Source organism: Ambystoma mexicanum, chromosome 6p, assembly GCF_040938575.1.
Source record: "Ambystoma mexicanum isolate Mex_15411 chromosome 6p, UKY_AmexF1_1, whole genome shotgun sequence".
In the NCBI taxonomy this organism is placed as follows: Eukaryota; Metazoa; Chordata; class Amphibia; order Caudata; family Ambystomatidae; genus Ambystoma; species Ambystoma mexicanum.
Window position 1 is genome coordinate 318,572,044 of NC_090935.1, and position 21,575 is coordinate 318,593,618.

Below are 21,575 nucleotides of genomic sequence, written 5' to 3' on the forward strand. Positions count from 1 at the left end.
CATCTTAAGAGAAGTCTGACTGCTCAGCCACAGCTACCAGGTAAATCTGGGTGGTACAGACTGCTACCAATTGGGTTTACTGCCAACCACCTGTAGTCCTAAATCTTTTGCAGTGGTTCCTAAGGGAACTGCACAGGTTTCTGCCTAACACTATCATTTTCACTAGCTCTTGTGGAGACGACTTAATTTGATCCACGTGTGCCAGTGCTTGTGTCAATTGTAAGGAGAGGTGATGTTTGTCTTGGGTGGTAGGGCTTTTTCTGGGCTAGCTGGGTTCTTTGCGGTTTGTTTATTTTTAAATGTTGCCGTTGGATTTTTATAGTCATAACAGCATCTAGTAAACAATTGATATACATGGTATAATCATTTAGTTTACCCCTTGGTCATGTGACTGTAGACACAAACTATGGGAATCTTTGTAACTTGATTCACTCCTATAAGCAAGGTTTGGTTTCCTTGAACACTTAGCTAATCTCTTATGGCCTCAAATGCACAGTGTTGCCTCTGCAATGAAGTCTTGTGGCTGTGCAGAATCTTCTGTAATTCTTTATTTTCTAATGTATTCCTCATGGATCACCTACTTGATGACTCTGTGTTAATTCTGCTGACAACTGTTTTAACAACTGTCTTTTTTATGTGTTCATGTCAGTTTCCCCTTTCAACGTGTCTGTCTTACACCACTTTGATGTGGAAAAAGAAGTCAGCTGAAAGGTTCATAAGCATATGTGTCTCTTTTTTGTTTAAGGAAGGCATGTAATGACTGGTCTAAGGGACCCTGTTTGTCCCAGAAATGTGTTTCTTTCTCCACTCCTTCCTTCATTTTATCTTTCCATACCGCAAGATCATGTGCAACTCATTGGCAAAGAGAATATCGAGATTGTGAATAATCGTGGGCCATTTTCAAATGAATAACTAATTCTGTGGAAATATTTAGATACAGCATGAAGTCACAAATCACAATCTAGAATTAGTGATCAATACTCAAATAAACAATGTCTGATTTATATGTATTACTTCCAAATATTATTTTATCTAACCACAATTCCACATGTCTGATTGATAACTGCACCCAGGGGCATTTCACAATTCTCACAGATTTTAATGATGGTCACAACGTGTGTAATTTATTCACAAAGACCAAATTGTATACCAAGCAAAGACTATATTGCAACAACATGCATGAAAAAAAAAGGATTACATAGTCAAAAATTAACTGAAATATACGCAATTGCAGGGACGTAGAAACACTTCATCACAGGTCAGCTTTGTGTAGACCCACAAGATGCCTCTGGCGAAGAGCCCATCTTTGTGAGCACCATGTTTCTCCTATCGCTACTCACACAATAGATGTAAACAGCATGCACTCAATAAATTAAAACAAACATTTGCGTTGTGCCCCCCAAACCTTTGCTTTTAAAACCACTCAAGGGAAACATTTGGTGTGTAAGGGGTCTGGCAGATGCCCTCTGCACGCTCATCTCCCAATAAACTGCTGCCACAGGCTCTGCCGTTTAAAGCAACATTAGGTTTTCTTTTCACCAAAGAGGTGACCCCACTATTGTAAAGATGAATACTGAGGCTTTCCAATATGGTGCAAGGAAATATTTGTTCAAATCTTAGCAGCATTAGACATGAAGCACACGTGCCATCCGCACATCGGGACACAAACACACACTCGAATACATGAAGAACACGAGCGTACAGTTCTGTAGATAGAGGACAGATACATATACATACTATCATTGCTTTCATTATTTTATCATTAGCTGAACACAGCAACGCAGAAACCGCAAGAAGCAGGAGATCCTGAGTAAAGCTTGCTGATGCTTATATGCAAAAACCTTTATGGAAATGTGACTAACATACGGAGATCATAAAATAGCACGGACACTGTAGGAATCCCATAATTGTATAGGAAAATTAAAGCAGGCCACAAGCCTCTCAGCAAGAGCTGAGCAGAGTTGAATTTAGGCTGGACAAGAGCAAACGTGTGAGACAGGACCTGCTGCCAACGCCACCAGATACAAATGACATTCCATTCCCTGAATGACAGTAACACCAGCTGCAATAAATGTGAATAATTCTGCATAATTCAGAGCAGCAGAGCTCCAAATTATGGTCTCCAAACACGTGACCCGGCCGACTCAGACAATGGACAGAAACTAGTGCTGGGAAAGGGAGTTCAACTCACACTGCCAGACAGAAACTTGCAGCAGATTTTCTGACGATTGTGATCCTTGTGGTTTCTAGTTTTTTCCCCATAAAACAGGCAAGCGTTTATGACATCCAATCTGACAAAATTGACAAAAGTGTTGAACTTACTTTTCTGACTTATGTGTTTTGCTGATTCTGCATCTCACTCGAGCCATACTAAGCCATGGTCATCAGTGTGTCTACACTCTACAATTACTGAAGACCTCAAGACATTGATTTGCTCACGTTTCCTACCTTCTGTGGCAGTTTTCTTTGCAAGTGCATCCTGTCCTATATTATAAACGAATGAATCAATATATGTAGCACTAGAATGTGACACTAGACACACCTCTTGTGGACTCTTCATCAACCCAGTTCCATTAAAGATTTCCCATACAGTAACTGCATGTTTGTCTCTCCTTTTGTTCTGCAGGGTGGGTCCTGAAGGAGAGGTTATGGGCACTGTGGGTGGTGGAGAGAGGAGTGGGGCGTGAGCGCTGCTTTCCCCAGCAAAGGCTGCAGACGTGTAATCCTTTAGGTTGAGATAAAGTGAAATAAAAATCTTGAATTTTTTCACCTCGCCAAGAAGTTGAGTACCAGTACTCTCTTTCAGGTGTTGAGAAGTGCAGGTACTCAAATGTCCAAAAATAAAGTGGAGGTAGGACCAGCCCATTTAAAGCACTGCGTTTGGGTTAATATAGGATCAGAGATCGACAACCGCAGTGCCCTCTTCTTGGGTGCTCATAAATCAGTAGGTCACCGGCTACAGGTGTTCATGAACTCTGCTGCTTGGACGGCTACAAGGACTCTGAGGAAAGTGCACACCTCGCCTGCCGTGTGCCAACACCACCGGCTGCCAGTAAAGTGCAGCATCTCCTTTGAAGCCCATACTTTGGTGACTGGAGGCATCTATGGGCCTGCCTCAACCTGGCTGCAGGCCAGATCTTCTAGCACTGTACAAAAGCGATGTTCGCTCAAAAAAACACGTGTTTCCCATATAATGCTATAGGTGTAAGATATCTACAGCCATGGGGAGCACGGCCCAGGTGGGGAATTGGAGATGCACTCTCTGCACTCCTTCTCGGTTAGTGCCTAGACACCCATTTTGGCCATTTGTGCTAAATCAGAGTGCTCACAAATTAGGGTAACCTGAAGTCCCGGGACAGTCCAGGAATTGGGCTCTGCCGACAGTTTTTTCATTTCAAAACCCTGTTTATTGTGGAAAGGGTTTGCAACAAATACATTTAAATACACGCAGAATTGTACCATGGCAGGCTGGACTCGAATCCCCAACCGTATAGGTACCAGCCACATGCATTAACTGATTGTGCCACAGAGACCAGTTGGTAAATGAACGGCCAGCGGGGCTTGCAACATGTATCAAAGAAAACGCTATTTGTATTATTAATAAGCTTATATCCACAGTCAAAACGGTGCAATTTGTAGCAGGACAGTGCTGGAAAATCTGTGGGGTGGAGGACGGTTTGAGGGGTGATGCAGGGCTGGGGATAGGGCTGTGAGGGGCCAGTCATGTTATGTTGTTGGCAGTGCCTTAAGTGGCACTACAAATCGAGCCGGGGCTCATTGAGGGGGTGTGGCCTAACAATGGGGGTCTTGATGGCCCGTTAGGCCACGCCCCCTTGACGGCACCCCTGCCAGGCAACCTTTTGTAGAGATTAGCACCCTCTCCCCTACTGGGGAGAGGGTGCTGATCTCTGCCTTTATTTTCTAAAGGCTTGCCTGGTGTTACGTTCTGGCTCCGCGCGGAGGCAGAACGTTGAAGGCCTCTGAGGTAGGCCGCAGTGGTGCAGCTCCTGCCGGAGAGAAATGAAATATGCCACACATTGGTAGAGTCTGCGCCCGGAACTGCCTCCGTTGCACGGAGGCGGGGCTTTTATTCAGACGCGTTGCGTGGCGCAGGGCAGACATAACGTTCCTCCTTTATTATAAATAAACATAACAAATAAACACACCCACACGAATATGCCCATGCTTATGAACACAACCATACAGACACTTTTCACTGTCACAGTTCTCGTGGTGCAACTACCACACATAGTCCTTGAGCCGAGCTGGCGGCTGGGTGGCGGTTCTTAATCCAGATCTCCCACCCCGGGAGCTGGGCTCCACCGTCTCGTCTGATCTCTCACCTTCCACCTCTGGCTCACCCAGGTCCGGTTCACTCCACTGCTCCCACGTTCTGTCACCTGCGTTGTCCTCACCCTGAGGATTGGCAGGTTCGTCTTCCATCAGCGGGGAGTCATCTTCTTGGGGACAGTCCCCATCTGTCCAAAGGTTGCGCGGCACCGCCCCGAACCACGACGCATTGCGCGTATCCTTACGGTGCCATCTTTGTACGGTTATCATGGTACCTTGTGTTTCGCGGACAGTCTATGGGAGAGTCTCATAGCGGGAGTCCATCTTGGACTTCGTCGGGTTCCGTAACATGACCACCTGGCCACCCACCTGGTGGTTGGATGGTTTCAACCTCCTCTTGGCACTCTTGTGGGCATTGGCATCTGTCCTCCTTCTTTCGGTGCGCCCATTGTCGAGCTTGTCCGGTCTTCTGCTGGGGTGATGTGGAATGGACGATTTTATGACAGTGCCGAACATGAGATCAGCTGGAGGGACACCAGTTGTGCAGTGCGGGGTGACCCTGTCGTTTCTCAGGAAACGATAGAGGTCGACTTTCCACGGACTGGCATTTGCTTTGGATAACCTCAACACTTTGTTGATTGTTCTCATGATTGTTCCCATTGGCCTGGGGCCACCTTGGCATGATGTGGTGATACCGGATGTTCAGATCTTGCAGGTAGCGTTTGAACTCCTCCCCTTGGAAGGGTGCGCCGTTGTCACTTTTGATCGTGTTGGGTAGTCCATGTGTCGCGAACATCTTCTCGATGGCCGGGATGACCACTTCCGCCGCCATGGATTCGACAACCTCAACTTCGGGGTATCGGGAGTGATCATCAATGGACACCAGGAGGTACAGGCCCTTACATAGTTTACAGAAGTCAATCCTTATTGAGTCCCACCTGCCAGAGCCTCGTTCCGCCGACTGGATCGGTTCTGGACCAGGTGGTGCTCCGGTTATCAGGCATGATAGACAGGTGTTGACTAGTTTTTCCACCTTTTCGTCTATCCGCGGAAACCACACTCGGTGTCGAATTCGAGCCTTCGTTCGAGCCATCCCTTGGTGGCCTTCATGGGCAAGGGCCACTATTCGGTCGTGCAGGCCTGGCGGAATGACGATGCGATTTCCGCAGAGCAGCAGACCTTGCTCTGTTATCGACAGATCCTGGCGGATGGTGAAGATCCCTGTGAGGAACGCCTTTGCTTCTTCCGTCCTGTTGTGCGTGTTTTTCATGAAGGACCTCCAGTCACCTGAAATTATGGCATCCTTTACAAAATCGCAACAGGGGTCATTGCATGTTTCTTCTGCGATGTCATCAATGCTAATAGCCTTCGGCCTCATGGCCCGCACCACCTGGCAGATGTGCTCCTCGGTCTCTTCGGCCACCTTAACCTCCTGTGGCGTGGCCGCCCGAGGTTGCCTTGATAGGAAGTCTGCCGGGTTGCCGCTTCCCGGCTGATACGTCAGCTCGAAATTATACTGCTGGAGATGGAGCAGCCATTTGGCTATTCTGGCCGGCGGGTGCGAGGAGATGCTCATGAAGATTGGCAGGAGGAGTTTGTGATCCGTGATTGCCGTGAACCGGCGGCCGTACAGATAGAGGTGGAAATGGCGGCACCCCGACAGTATGGCGATCGCCTCCTTCTCAATGTGAGAATATCGCTGCTCCGTCGCCGTGAGAGCTCGTGACACATAGGCGATGGGTCTCTTCACGCCCTCTTTGGTGACCTGCATCAGGATGGCCCCCAGGCCGACAGGGCTGGCATCCACATAAAGTTCAGTCGGCAGCGCTGTGTCGTAGTACGCAATTTTCGTATCCACGGAAAGCGACTCTTTGATGCTTTCGAACGCTTCCTGGCACGCTATCCCCCATTCCCACTTCGCGTTGGGCTTGGTAAATTCTCAAAGGGGTTCCGACAGAGTGGCCAGGTTCCGGATGAATCTCCCACAGTACGTGACCATCCCCAGGAAGCTGCAGACGTCGGTGGGTGTCTGGGCGGACTAGTGGCCTGTATGTCAGCAACCTTCTGGGGGTCCAGTGAGATGGCAGTGCTGCTAAACTTGTAGCCAAAAAACGATATCTCTGTCTTAAAAAACTCACATTTTTCCTTATGGATGGTTAGGCCCGCATCTTCTAATCGGCCCAGAAGCATCCGTAGTCTTCTCGAGTGTTCAACTTTGTCCTGGGCATGGATCAGGATGTCGTCACTCACATTCAGGACACCTGGTATTCCCCGGATGACTTCTTGAATGGTCTGTTGGAAGACTTCAGCTGCCGAAGATATCCCAAAGCTTAGCCGCTTGTATCTTCGCAGACCCAAATGTGTAGAAAATGTGGTTATGTACCAAGAGTCCCGGTGCAGCTTCAGTTGGTGGTATCCTGCTTTCAGATCAACCTTCGAGAAGACTCTCAATCCCGTGAGATCAGCCACAATTTCATCGAGGGTTGGCGTGATGTGGCGCTCCCTCTTGATGGCAGTGTTCGGGAGGCGCATGTCAATGCAAATGCGGACCTTTCCCGGCTGTTTAGGTGTCTTTGTGACCACTATCAGGGACACCCATGGTGTCGACCCCATCACCTCTTCTATAATGCCGGCTTCTTCCAACACTTTAAGTTCTAACTCCACCTGTTCGCGCATGTGGAATGGGGTCCTCTGGTGTCTGACAGCCTTTGGCTAGACCAACTTATCAATATGGAGCTTGATCGTCTTCACTTTCAAACACCCAATCCCGTTTTGTAGGTTGGGAAACTGTGCAAGGATGTTCTCGACCTCTTGGGCTTCCTTGACTTGACTGATGAACTGTACTAGCCCTAGGTCCTCAGCCACATCGCCACTCAGAAGGCATTCAATCCCTGCATTCACTACGTATATTTTGGACGGTAGTCTGTTTTCACCATGGCTGAGGGTGGTGCGAAATCTGCCAACCACCGGTAATGGCTTTCTGCAGCCATATGCAAACAGGAGAGTGTCTGTGTTCTTGAGGGCTGGTCGTGGTTGCAGTGTTTGGAAAGTGCTCGTGGGCATGACGTTCACCGAGGCTCCCATGTCGATGGTCATCCATACCTGTTGGTTTTGGAGGGTGACCTGGCATTTGCACCTCCGGAACCCTTTTTTCTGTGTAGCGTGCCCACGATCCAAAGCTGACACCAGGTAGACTTTCCTCCCTTTGGTCTGTTTCTCTCTACAGGGGTCCTGCTGAGTCCCTGTGATATCATCCCCATCTTCCTCGGTCGACGAGTTGGTCGTTTCAACTCGCCTTGTGATCGCCTGCTTCTTTTTCTTTGTTCCACTCTTCTCCTGGGGGTTCTGCGGAGGCGGTAATGAAGCACCTCATGATCAGCACATCTTGGCATAGTGGTCCTTTCTGCCACATGCCCCGCACGTTGTGCCTTGCACTGAGCAGTTTCGCCGTCCATGACGCGATCCACCACACCATCCACACTCCTTGGGTCCCACCATCCACACTCCTTGGGTCCCGGGATCTGTGGCTGCCATCTGGCCATTGAGTAGTTGCCGCCAGATTCATCTCTAGTGGACTGTATTGGTGTCGTGGGCCACCATGGATGACGCGAGGGCAGGTTGAAGTTTTTGCAGAGTCATGCCCATGTTGGCGGCATTGGCATGTGCCAGCTCCCTTTGACGACCCAGCTTCAGAATGCGTGTTAGGGAGATGCCCCTCTCACCCAACACCATCCTTCTTAGTTTCTCCGATTGGATGCTGTTAATGAGTTGTCTCCGGATTTTTAATCGACATCCGTGAACTCGCACGACATCGCCAGCTTCCTGAGCCGGGTGTGGTAGGCATCCAAAGTCTCCTCTTCTGCCTGAAACGGGGTGCAGCATATGAAAGTTTCATAATCAGGGTTGAGTTGCGGAAGAAAATGAGCCGTCAAAGCGTCTTTCGATAGTTGGTAAATGTCCTGGCCATCCGCAATAGTTAGCGAGTTGAAGATTCGTAGCACCTCGTCCCCCACATTCAATGACAGGTGCGATCTCATTTTCCTGGAGGAGGTAACGTCTTTGTACTCCATTGCCATCTCGAATTTTTGGAGCCATAGCTGCCACCGGGGGCCAACCGAAGATGGATCCGTGAATGGGTCAAATGGCTGAATCATTGTGGATGAGCTGTTATGTGGGCGAGCTGGCGGTGACGCCATCGACAGATTTGCTGCGAGTCTAGAGGGCGTGCCAGGCCCGGGAGTGGATGTGCTGGTCGCCATGGTGGGGTGTCGTCGTCACTTGATGGTTCCTTTTGAGGCCGACTGAAGAAATGTTGGCGGATGGGGCCGCTGCCTCGCTCCAGGTGCCCGCTGCCATGATCGCACGTGCGCACTGTGTGCGCAGTGGGCTCACACGACCAGGAGTGGTGCCAGTGGTCCCTGGTTGCCGGTCGGTCATGCGTTGCGGGAGGAATGAGATGGGAGGGCGCCGATCACGTGTGCTAGGTCCCGTTTCCTTCGTCGCCAGTGTTACGTTCTGGCTCCGTGTGGAGGCAGAACGTTGAAGGCCTCTGAGGTAGGCCGCAGTGGCGCAGCTCCTGCCGGAGCCAAATGAAACACGCCACACATTGGTAGAGTCTGCGTCCGGAACTGCCTCACTTGCGCGGGGCGGGGCTTTTATTCAGACGCCTTGCGTCACCGCGTTGCGGGGCGCAGGGCGGACATAACATTTGGCAGGGGACAGCACCTCGCCTATTCATACCGAATGGTGGTGCTGCCCCTCGCCAGCTGGGGAGGGGCAGCGTCACCATTAAGGCTGAAAGGGTGAGGCCACTGGAAGCAGAGGCCTTTTTCCTAAAGACTGAAACTCCTGCGATTCCGCGGGAGCTTCAGTATTTAGAAAGCAAGGCCTCTGCTTCCAGCGGCCTCACGTTTTCTCCATAATCGTGGCGCCGGCCCCCGTCCATCACTTGATTAAAGGGATGCCTCGCAGGTGCCGCGCTACCATTATGGCTGAAAGGCATTTTTTTCTGAAGCCTGAAGCTCTCGCACACGAGCGAGAGCTTCAGGCGGTAGAAAAAAATGCCTTTTGTGTTGTGGCGGGGCTGCCAGGGGAGATTAGTGGGCCCCGGCAGGGCCCCGCCTCAAAACGAAATTTCCGAGCCTGCCGGGACCCAGCCCCAGCAGACCCCGGCCCACTTAAAGCCCTGGTTGTTGGTCGTCCCAGTTTTTCGTCTTGAAAATCTGGTCACCCCAACACAAATGCAAGACAGCGCGCTGCCAATGAATACATGCATTCATTTCCAGAGTACTCACGCACGAGCCATAAAACACACCGTTCGCTTCTCCAACACATGACACCCCGACCTAACTAAAAACGGGTGACCGAGATCCGCCCACTGAGGCCGGTTTACTGGTGCTGCTTTGGGGGGTCAACAGTACTTGTGGAACTAAAAGATAGGCGGATGTATCACAGGACCATGAAACTGAAAAGGCACGTGGCCCGGACCGCGCAGCACGCAGATATGCTTCCGAGTGGCACCACCGGAGGGTGGACAGGTAGCCGCTTCCTCACGTGCAAGATGGACACTGAGCTGTTCCATCTGGCAGCCAGCTGCGTAACAGACCTGCTGTACATACACCTTTCACCCACTGCCTGACTCTCCTCAGGCTTCACTCTCTGTGGAGACCAAAGTGATGGATGAAAGCGCTCCAGCCATCGCTACGCAACCCCTGGGATTTACTCTGCGTCGGCCTACGCCCAGAGTTTAACTTCCCTGCGCCACTACAGAAGGGGGCCAATCTTAGGCGAAACAAACAGTCCTTGTGAGTGAGATGGATTCATGTTTAAGTTAGACTTGGGGTTCCCCTTGGTATCCAGCGATTATAACTAATAGAAATTAAAGATTGAAATCTTAACAGATCAAAAAACAATGCAAAGATACCTATTTTTGTTAAAAAAAATGTATGTGGGTTGAGATAAGGGGTTAAGCCTGGTGGGGAGGGAGTTGGAGTGGGGTTTTAAACATGGAGGATCAGGGGGATCTGGGGACTCCTCCCCCCAAAAATAAAAATAAAATAAATAATGTAACTTTTTTTTAAACAAAAAAATAACGATATTTTGTCGTCGTTTTGGATTCGTTCAAAACACACTCTTTATTTTTAAATTCGTTAAAATCACATGTAGCCGGGGTCTTTCTGTTTGATGCAGAGGGGACATGGGCGCCCAGCCTTGGCTGGTCTCTTTTTGGCACCCTTGGCATGATTGACAGATGGTTGTGCCACTCTCTGATACCAGAGACAGGCCTTAATATAATGCCATTCACACCCAGACCATTCGCAGCAGTGAAGAAGCCTTGTCTCGTGCATTTTCACCCATGGCTTTTGGGCCTACGCGCAGCACAGATTTCAATGCTAGCAATGCATGCGCAATTAGATTTTTAAAAAAAACAAGCTTCACTGACACCTGTAGAGTCGTTTGTATTCATTAAAGAGGGGAAAGACCTTCCAGCATCACGAAAGGGCAATTTGCCGGCAACGGCAACCTCATAACCGGGTGCCATACAGACTGGGTAGCGGAGTTTCAACCCCATCACAGAGCCTGTTTGGTGGAGGAGGGGGTTCTTGGAACATTGGGCGAGGACAACACAGATGCACAGAACCAAAAGATGTTGAGAGACGGACATTACAGAAGGCATTTTATTTTACAGATACATGCATATAAATGTTTGTATCAATTAGATTATGAGGATGGCAAAAAAGGTAAGGTAAGATATTAGTGTTAGGTTTTTATTTTGTTTTTTTTTTATAACATCCCTAATATCGTACCTGAGTTTGGTTGCTAAGCGCGCATCCGGGATTCAAATCTCTGTTGCTCGGCGTGGTCTTGCTTCGGAGACGAGCGCATTGCCCCTGTGCTATCCTCTGAATGCTATTGTAGTTTTATATTTTTATTTGTTTTTTATTATCTCTTCTTCATACTTTGTGATTTGATTTTAATACTATATGAATGGTTTGCTTTTATTGTGAATGACTGAGAAAAGCACAAATGAAACAGAATATTTGCAATGTTTCCAGTAGAGGTCATGTGGAAGGATAACATTATCGCAGGGTTGGGTGGACAGTTCAATAGAGAATGAGTGGCTCTTGGGGGTGGTTTTGAAGCATGCCACTGTGGGGGTGATCTTGTTTTCTGGGGGTAGGGAGCTCCAATGGTTGAAGGCCAGAAGGGAGAAGGAGCAGAAGTTCAAAGTAGGGAAAGGGAATGATGGCCTGAGAAGGGTTGGGATTGGAGAGTGTGAAAAGGAGTGTCAGCAGAAAATCAGCATGGTATGAAATGAAGGGGCAAGCAAGTGGAGAGATTTAAGGTCCAGAAAAAAACATTTGGAAAGGGAATGGTTGTGCATCAAGAAACAAAGAAGGTGGCAGAGGATGGCATGAGATTAAACAGAGTGTGAGTGCCATATTATGAACCCTGTCGAGAGGGGGATAGGAATAGAGAGGGAGATCCAGGGGCTGGGTGGAGAAGTAATCCTTTTTGCTGAGCAGAGATCACTGTTCTGATTAGCAGAAAGTGAGGCTGGGGGGGCTTTTCCTGATGATGTTGAGACTGGCAGCTGTTGAAGCAGAGGTAATGAACTGATGGAGTTTAAGATGGGTGTCAAACTGTGCCCTTAAATTGTAAACCCTGGATTAAGGGGTGAAAAGAGCAGAGGGGGAATAATTAGGCGTTCGGTAGGTATGGAGAGAATTATCCCTTTTTGGGGACAATGTACTGCCATTCAGTTCTTTGGGAGCAAAGGAGGGGAAGGAGAAGAAGATTTGGTTATTGGCAAAGGGATGACATGAGCAGAAGATGAGTTTGCCCAGAAGGGAGGTGTAGAGTCGAATAAGAGTTGGCCCAGGATGCCACTGAAGAAAATCCGTACAGGAAGGAGGTGCATTGGGAATGAAGAAAGACTGGTCTGCCAGGTGGACCGTAGAAATTTGAGAGTAGTGCCCTCGAAGCACAAGCGATAGAGCGGGAGTTGGAGAGATGGAAGATCAATCGTGTTGCACGCAACAGAGATATCTAGGTGAATATGGACCGGTGTGAAGCGTTCAGCAATAGCTAGGAAGTTGGAGGCCTGAGTGACTGTGCTTCATTGTAGTGTCTGCTCCAAGGCCCAGGTTAGATGGTAGGTGGTCACAGAAGGATGGTGATGTAGATGAAAACCGTATGTTACAAAATATTACAACAGTGGGTGGAAGCAAGCGACAAAGCGATAGTTCTCTGGATTGGCAGGTCAGCCTTGGCTTCTGTAGGGTAGGTCTGACAGGAGAGCTTCAAGTGCATAGCCATAGGCTGAAGGGAGGTGTCCAGTAAGAACAGAAAAGGGCCCCAAATCCTTAACTATTTCGAGTATAAAGGTGTGAGCATTATCACATGATGGGTTGGCTGATCAGAAGGGGCCTCCAAATGTCAAGGGTGTAGTTATGACAGCCAGAAAGGGAAGAGAAGGCCAGGCGTTAATGGAGAAATGTTCAGAGAAGATGTAGCATGCAAAGTCATCCACTGTGATATAGGAGGACAGAGAAGAGGTTCAAGGGGTGCAGCAGTGATTTGGGATTTTTAGGTAGATTGCGAGGATGGGAGCAGAGGTGGAGATGAGGGTGCTGTATTAAGGGGACTTGGTTGACTCTGGAGAAGTGAAAGTGTACGATGCAAGCTTGTAGATTCTTCTCTTGTCTGGGAACTTGGTCATCCAAGGGTACCCAGCACCAGCTAGTCATTTCTCAAAAACTAAGTAATTAGTGGCAGTGGGACATTTTCCACCATGCACAATAACATCACAGCGACACGACACAGGATGTACTGGATGGTGGTGTCTGTGAAGTTAACGAGTTTGCACAGACAATAGACGAATGCCAATGTATCCCGATATACAAAAGTGTTGACACCAGAGGTCAAACATTTGATAAAAGAGCCGTTCTATATCTCGGAATGCCAAATTCCAGACACAGTAATAGTTTGCTCTATAAAAAGTACCATCATCTCACAAATTTATACACAATAAATCTAAGCAAATTGAGATAAAAGAAAAGGAAACGCTTGTACCTGTGCAGAATGGTCACTTGGTTTACTTCCCGACCTCCCACCTTCAAAAAGGCGCAGTGGACACGGTGAACCAGGAAACGTGGACTCCAAACTCTGCAGCTGGCTCTCGGTGTCACTGTCTACCCGTGACAACTGGGGTTGTGGTCCATCCACCTCCATAGGGGTGTGATGCCCATCATCAGGCTCAGAGTCCTGCCCCTCTTTACTGTCTTGGCTGCCCTTCTTGAGTGATGGTCTGGTGATGACACCAAATTTCCTGGTCCTTTTCCCATTCTGGAGAGCTTTGGCGCTGGTCTGTGAGGTAGGAGTGGTTTTGGGTTCGCAGATGCTGCCACTGTTGGTTGGAGGAAGCGGGGCTTTGCGTTTAATGCGGCGCAACATGATCAGGTAGATGAATCCGCCATTCCAGCACTGCTCAGCCAGGTAGCTGCAATCAAAGAGACGGCACAAGGTTTAGCTACTGTCTCCCTGCAAACAATGAACAATTTATACCAGCTTACATCATGCACTCAAGGTTCAGAATACATAAGCTGCTATCAATTTTCAACACTTGGCAAATACCACAAAACATAAGATCTGGGATCGCAGTGTGCAATAAACGTCTTGCTTTGTTGCGAAGGCATGTGTTTGGAGACTCTGCCATCTGCAACTTATTCTGTAGATAACTCTTCCAAATGCGGCTATTTTGCAAGAATGCTTCTGAAAAAGCACAGTTGGAAGAATAGCACAGATGTTGGTTCAATTTTCTTCATAGCAAAATGCGATCTGTGTGATTTGGCCATGGCATCATTGTTCGCGGCGGAATTGACTGTAGTCAATTTCGCTGCAAAACCACTTTTGCTGAGGCCAAAATCAACAAATCCATGACCCCAATGCACTCCGACCCTCTTACCTTTTACACATCTGCTTTCATTCTGATCCTGCAACGTCAGTTCCGTTCCTCCTACACAGGTCGTATCTGACGCAGCAGGGTCCGCTTTTCTTTTTTTCTTCCCGTCCTCTGCCTCCAATCCTCTGGAAGCGGGGACACCCCAGGTACCCCCAAAGGCAATCATAACTGAACATGGGGAGCAGGAGGACAGCCCCGTAAGCCCTGCTCCCCTTGTTAGTTAGTGATTAACCAATTTGATTGATTTTAAATCGTTCGAATGATACTGGCCGAATTCGGCCAGATGTACCATTCGATCACTTAAAATCGATCAAATTGGGCAATACCCAAAACGCAACTCTAAATCAATTATTTTTTCCCAGGCCACGTGATCAGTTAATATAGAGGGATGTGACATTCAGCTGCAGCCCCGGCAGTGCCGTGGGTTTCCTAGTATTCAAGTGTATGTCTCTGGGTGGCAAATATCTCAGGGACCCCTTGCCACAATGTTCAGGTTCCACTGTTAAGCCATGCAAGAAGTTGTAAGGGAAAACGAAATTAAATATGCTGCATTACTACAGAAATCTTCCACATAATAATTGAATGATTTACATAGCACTTCATGCCGGATTCCTTCAGCATCTATTTATCTATTTATTTATCCCATTTTTGTAATGCCCAAAGCCAGAGGTATCACAGCTTTTTTATGGTAGAAAACAGTGAGATCAGCCAGTCAGTCGACATGTGTGTACAATAGACAATGATTCATTGTAGAGGGACGGGGTTGTAGGGGGTTAGCTCAGTGGCTCTTGGAAGCAGGACAATGCAGAGCAACACAGGTTCGAATCCTGATCCCTCAGTTAGAAACCTATCTCTGGTATTGAGCGTGTTATAAAAGAACAATTATATTTATAATTTTTTACTTATTGCACAGCCAGGTTTTCACAAGTTTTTTGAAAGTTGTGTAAGAGCGTTGATTTCTGATGTTCGGGGGTAGAGAGTCCCAGAGGGAGGGTGCTGTGACGCAAAAGCTCGCGCCTCCTGCGCTAATGTATTTGTAACGTGGGGTGACCAGCGTGAGGCTGGTGGACGATCTCAGCGCAAGGCTGGTGGATGACCTCGAAGTGCGCACGGAAATGCTGTTATTGAGATCAAGGGCGTGCTTCGTTGTAGATACAGCAGTGTGCGGTGGCCAATGTTTTAAAGTGAACGCAGGCTTTAATAGGTAACCAGTGGACATCTCTCCTAGTTGCAACAATGTCGTCAGAGCGGCCAAGGCCCAAAGCTCTGAACTAACAGGTGTCACTATTAAAACCCATTTGTGGTACTCAATTTAACACTAACTGAGGATGAGCGGCTGCAACCACGGTACCAAAACTATGTAACACGCCACTTTCCTGTTGCCAAGGCTAGAGTTTTGGCTTGAGCGTCTGCCGGGCATAAATGGCTATTTTATAGAAAGTGCTCAATTAAGTCATATTAGTTACATGCAAGAATATTGCTGAAGTTTAGTACTTAAAACAACCAACGAAAGTTAGGAAATGTGAAGACCAGTGCTTCCTTCCATTAGCGGACGATTCAATTTCCCAAACACAGTCACAGCAGGTGCTCCGCCAGCACAGTCCAAGCACTGTGTATCTGGCATGCTTTGAACACACAGCAAACTCGCTCACAAAGGCACTGTTCATGGGACTGTCCACACGGTATTTACATATGAAATGCATCCTCTTTGCTATACGGCACTCTTCCGCTCTGGTCCCTACAATTAGGTTTTGTGTATTGAAATGGAAGACACAATTGGGATAAGTGTTAGGGAGCCAAAACGGGACTAAGGGTCCCAATTGCAACCAAAGGATTCCATTTAGAGGAGAGGGAGCGCTCAGTCTCCTGTAAATGCTTCCTATTTTTTGTTTTCACAAGTCAAGCCAAAGGCAGTAAGCCAGTAGTGCTGAGATTCTGTGTTTCTCGTTTCTGAATCTGTAGCCTTTCTTTATAATGCCGGGCAGGTGTCCGGCCAGGTGGTACTGCTTCTAGGGGCTTCTGGGATTACTGCTAAGCATATATCTGGTGCTTGTAAATGGACCATGGACGCATTTTCTAAATAAATACAATATCCTAAGTTTCCACAGACCCAACATTTCAGGACTGCACAGGTCAAGGTGTAACATTCAGCAGAGACCATACCACCTTTACAGGATGGATGCGCGCGCCTCTAGCGCATACCATCTCTGTAGTGCTACCTGCTCGCACTGAAAGAGAACGCTTTAAGGTGAGTCCATTGAACTAGCCCTGGTGTGAAATTCAGCAGAGAACATACCACCTTTACAGGATGGATGCGCGCGCCTCTAGCGCATACCATCGCTCTAGAGCTGCCTGGTCGCACTGAAAGAGATCGCTTTAAGGTGAGTCCATTGAACTAGCCCTGGTGTGACATTCAGCAGAGAACATACCACCTTTACAGGATGGATGCATGCGCCTCTAGCGCATACCATCTCTCTAGAGCTACCTGCTCGCACTGAAAGAGATCGCTTTAAGGTGAGTCCATTGAACTAGCCCTGGTGTGACATTCAGCAGAGAACATACCTTTACAGGAAGGTTGCGCGTGCCTCTAGCGCATACCATCTCTCTAGAGCTGCCTGGTCGCACTGAAAGAGATCACTTTAAGATGAGTCCATTGAACTAGCCCTGGTGTGACATTCAGCAGAGAACATACCACATTTACAGGATGGATGCGTGCGCCTCTTGCGCATACCATCTCTCTAGTGCTGCCTGGTCGCACTGAAAGAGATCGCTTTAAGATGAGTACATTGAACTAGCCCTGGTGTGACATTCAGCAGAGAACATACCACATTTACAGGATGGATGTGTGCGCCTCTAGCGCATACCATCTCTCTAGAGCTGCCTGGTCGCACTGAAAGAGATCGCTTTAAGGCGAGTCCATTGTACTAGCCCTGGTGTGACATTCAGCAGAGAACATACCACCTTTACAGGATGGATGTGTGCGCCTCTAGCGCATACCATATCTCTAGAGCTGCCTGGTCGCACTGAAAGAGATCGCTTTAAGGTGAGTCCATTGAACTAGCCCTGGTGTGACATTCAGCAGAGAACATACCACCTTTACAGGATGGATGCAGGGCGCCTCTAGCGCATACCATCTCTCTAGAGCTGCATGGTCGCACTGAAAGAGAACGCTTTAAGGTGAGTCCATTAAACTAGCCCTGGTGTGACATTCAGCAGAGAACATACCACCTTTACAGGATGGATGCGCGCGCCTCTAGCGCATGCCATCGCTCTAGAGCTGCCTGGTCGCACTGAAAGAGATCGCTTTAAGATGAGTCCATTGAACTAGCCCTGGTGTGACATTCAGCAGAGAACATACCACCTTTACAGGATGGATGCGGGGCGCCTCTAGCGCATACCATCGCTCTAGAGCTGCCTGGTCGCACTGAAAGAGAACGCTTTAAGGTGAGTCCATTAAACTAGCCCTGGTGTGACATTCAGCAGAGAACATACCACCTTTACAGGATGGATGCGCGCGCCTCTAGCGCATACCATCGCTCTAGAGCTGCATGGTCGCACTGAAAGAGAACGCTTTAAGGTGAGTCCATTAAACTAGCCCTGGTGTGACATTCAGCAGAGAACATACCACCTTTACAGGATGGATGCGCGCGCCTCTAGCGCATACCATCGCTCTAGAGCTGCCTGGTCGCACTGAAAGAGATCGCTTTAAGGTGAGTCCATTAAACTAGCCCTGAATATTAATGATGGGGAAATCCGCCATGATTTGTGTCTCTCGAGATCTGAGTTGAGCACCCGTAAACTGTGTACTACCCACAGAAAGGCTAGGGGAGAAGGCATCTTCCTTTCATTCTTTTCTTCAGGAAGTCGATAACCTATTGCATTCTCAGAAGAAGAGATTTGGTCCTCGAGTATACGCCTCTTGAAGCCTGCCAAGGATCTGCACTTCTGGTAGCAAAGTGCATTCACAATCGGGAACACTTTCCTCATTGTACCTCACCCCATAGTTTCTACTTGTAAAAACGTCGCGTTTTCCAATGTTTAACACTCAAGTGCTTCCCATTCATAGTTCAAAGGTAGGTGCACGAGGAAATGGCGGCTAACCCAGCCTCCCTTCTCGAGTTCGATGGACGCCATTTCAACGCCGATCAATGTGAACGCAGGGCCACCTCACCGAAAATGCATGCATTGTGCTAAATGTGAAACGGACTGAAATTACAAAATAATTCAAAAAGGAACATCTTGCAGTTGAAAATAAAATGGAAACACGCAGCATCGGTGGGCAGTAGAGCAGAAGCAGAGAGGGACGCAATGGAATAACAAACACAGACGAAGGAAGTGATGGGAGGCTTAATCAGCAGTGCCCAAAAGAGGGGGTAACCGCGGGTGACGCCCTGCTTTGCAATACACAGGTCAGGCGTAGAACTAAAACCGAAACACATTTGGTAAAATGGCACAACAATAACAGTTGATGGAGGTGGCTTGCAGTAAAATGCTGCAATGAGTTGGGCTTTTGGCGAGATGCCCACCATAACCCAGTATTAAGCTGTGCCCAGGGCCGTGGAACCTCAAATGGCAATGACAACTTCAGCTGTAACTGGACCATCTCTGCTATTGCGGGTGAAGGTGCTCTCCTGAATTCAAACAGGCCAGACTTGTCGTTTATAGTGCTCAGCACAATGTACTACTATTGCTTGAACGGGGCCAACCTTTGACACTTCATTAGATTCCGTCACGAGTCAGTCTGACAGGCGTTTCTATAGCTGCATATACAGCAGCGTCTGATTTTACAGGTGGATAGAATGGTTTGTATGGAAGAGGAAATGTGTGAACTTCCTCTGGACTCTGCCCAATCCCCTGGAATTGTGGGAATTCTGCTTACACTTTCCCATGGCCACAGCCGTGAACAAGAGAGGCCAGTAACGTGTTTGAAGAGCTCTGGCCGCCCAATTACTTGTACAGCAAGTCACCGGTGCCCAATCAGTGTGAGGGTATTCCTCCCGTACTATATGTGGCCAAAATGTTCTGTAATCCATGAATGTCCAAAATATCCAGCCACTCCGATTTGGAGGAACATCACCTGTGCCGCTCAATGTGAGATTGTGGAGCGGCAACAACTTATCGTAAAGAAAGCTAGGGAGAATTACAGCTGATGCAGAAAGACCCTTCCAATAACGCTCTCACACATTCCTAACTCACACAGCAAGGTTATTTCCATTTCTATGAAATCGATTATTCCATCTCCAAAGTCCATTGGTGCAAGTCTTTTATGTCTGGAGAACACGCCTGTGCGGCGCACACCAGAGTCAATTAGTCATAAGACAAGTCGTCTTAACATCTTCATTACATATACGTTGTGGTACATTGAAACTTACTAAATCACATTACGTAATTCTGGATTCTTCTCTCTCCCCAAGTGATAAGGCAATTTCACTGATGAGCACAAAAGTTAAGGTTTCCTTTGTGAAATTTCAAGTAACCCTAACTTTAGTATCCTCACCATCACCTCCATAGTCCCAAAGAGGGTGGTTCCCCGTTTGAGAGAAGGGACTACCTCCCTGGATTCGTCACAGGTTTCTAAGAAGAAGGGGGGGGGGTGTAGTGTTAGTTGTAGTGTGGAGGCAGAAGTAGTAGTGGGGAGGTTGGAATAGTAAAGAGGAAAAAAGCAGCAGTTGGGAGGTGGGAGCATTAGTAGGGAGGCAGGAGTAGTAGTGTAGAGGAGGCAGTAGAATTGTAGAGCAGGGAGTAGTGGTGTGGGTGAGGGAGTGGTAGAGTGTAGGGGGTGGTGGCAGTAGTAGAAGGAATGAATGACATAGGAGGGACAGAGGAGACAAGATGCAGGAAGTAGAAGGAGTGAAGTTGGGAGGAGTTGGAGGGTATAGAGTTGGGAGAGTAGTTTATATAGCAATAGAGTGGAACAATGGGGTGTGAGAGGAAGATGGCCGAGTCAGGCATGTCTAAAGGCACATCCTAACCCTCCGGTAATCACTAACCAACTCACATTGTAGGGAGAGCCTGGGAAGCCTCTGAGAGAGTTTAGACAGAGAAGGCAACTGCCTTTTGGCTCTCGCAGCCAGCTATCTATCCATGCTCTGGATCTTCTAAGCCAGGGAATAGGGCTGCTTGGATTAAGATGGACGATGCTATCTCTAGATGAGAGAGGGAGAGATGAGCCTAGCGCCAGGCTGAAATCTTTAATAAAACCCTTGAACCATATATGTAATTTGGAGTATTCTTTGAGTCCTCTGTCACAGTACACCGTAAAAATGTCAAACATCTGGAAACCCAAACTTTTCGGAACAAATACATTTATCAATAAAGATGCAGTACACAGCAGCGGAAACCAAAACATTGCAGGTTTGGGGTGAAATCAGGAGCCGGTAATGCAAGAAAAAAAACAAAGGAAGACTGTGGCAAACGAGGACCGCAACGAAAGATAAAGCTCTGATGAAGGACTGGCAGGAAGGACAAGAGTGCTGCAGGAGTGGGACTGGAAGGGAGGAGAAGGGTTGATGAAGGACTGTGATAAAGAAATGTAATGAAGGGCTATGACAGAAGAGAAGGGCTGTGATGACAATGACTGGCAAAGGATTGTGGAAAAGACTCGGACATAGAGCGACTGCAGAGAAGTCTGTGGCAGAGGACGACTGCGAAGGAAGAGGATTGTGAGGGAGGAGATGGACTGTGATGATTAGGCCGAGTAGCCCGCTTTTCGCTTGGCTCCACAACAACAGGAGGAGTAGTATTGTCCGCCCACTCATCGTGTAGTAGGCGTCCGATCCAAGAGGTTCTGTAGGTGTACTCAGATTTCTGGACAACTGTTATGAGCCGGCATTATCTGAGGACTTGCCTTATGCAAACTGTAGATTGCGACATTTGCCCTGCCGGGGCAGCACTTTATTGCAGAGAGACAGACAAGACCCCTTCTGCGGTAGAGTTCCTAATGTCCTCCTGGTGTTGCAGGGACAGCGCATTCAGATGTGGGCAACCCTCCCTCTCCATGGTGCATGCGCCCATAAAGATGAGTAAATGCATTGTGCCCACGTGCATGATTGCATCACAGAAGAATGCAGAGAGGCAACGAGGCCCTGGGGGGCACGTGACCATTTGGCACTGGACCGAAGGGCGAACACCCTATGAGAGAGGGCATGGGTAACCCCAAACAGCCACCCAGGACCTCCTTGACATATGGTAAGGTAAGTACATGGCTAGCGGGGGGATTTCAGGTACCCTCATACCCTCCCTTTCCTCCGCACCCTCCCACAGGGATCAGAGAGGGCACCACAGCATGTCTGGTGCCCACCACTGGCCTGGAGCAGGCTTT

At 48.3% G+C, this 21,575-nt stretch overlaps 1 protein-coding gene across 6 annotated transcripts in view; it reads right to left on the reverse strand.

Annotated features, from left to right (window-relative positions):
* PDZD2 (PDZ domain containing 2) overlaps positions 1 to 21,575 on the reverse strand; it is a 1,567,362-nt gene that overhangs the window by 636,516 nt on the left and 909,271 nt on the right. For all 6 annotated transcript variants that reach the window (XM_069627074.1, XM_069627075.1, XM_069627073.1 and 3 more), the window contains one exon: positions 13,366 to 13,792. In XM_069627074.1, coding sequence (XP_069483175.1) covers positions 13,366 to 13,792 — 427 coding nt within the window. The remainder of the gene's footprint in view (positions 1 to 13,365; positions 13,793 to 21,575) is intronic.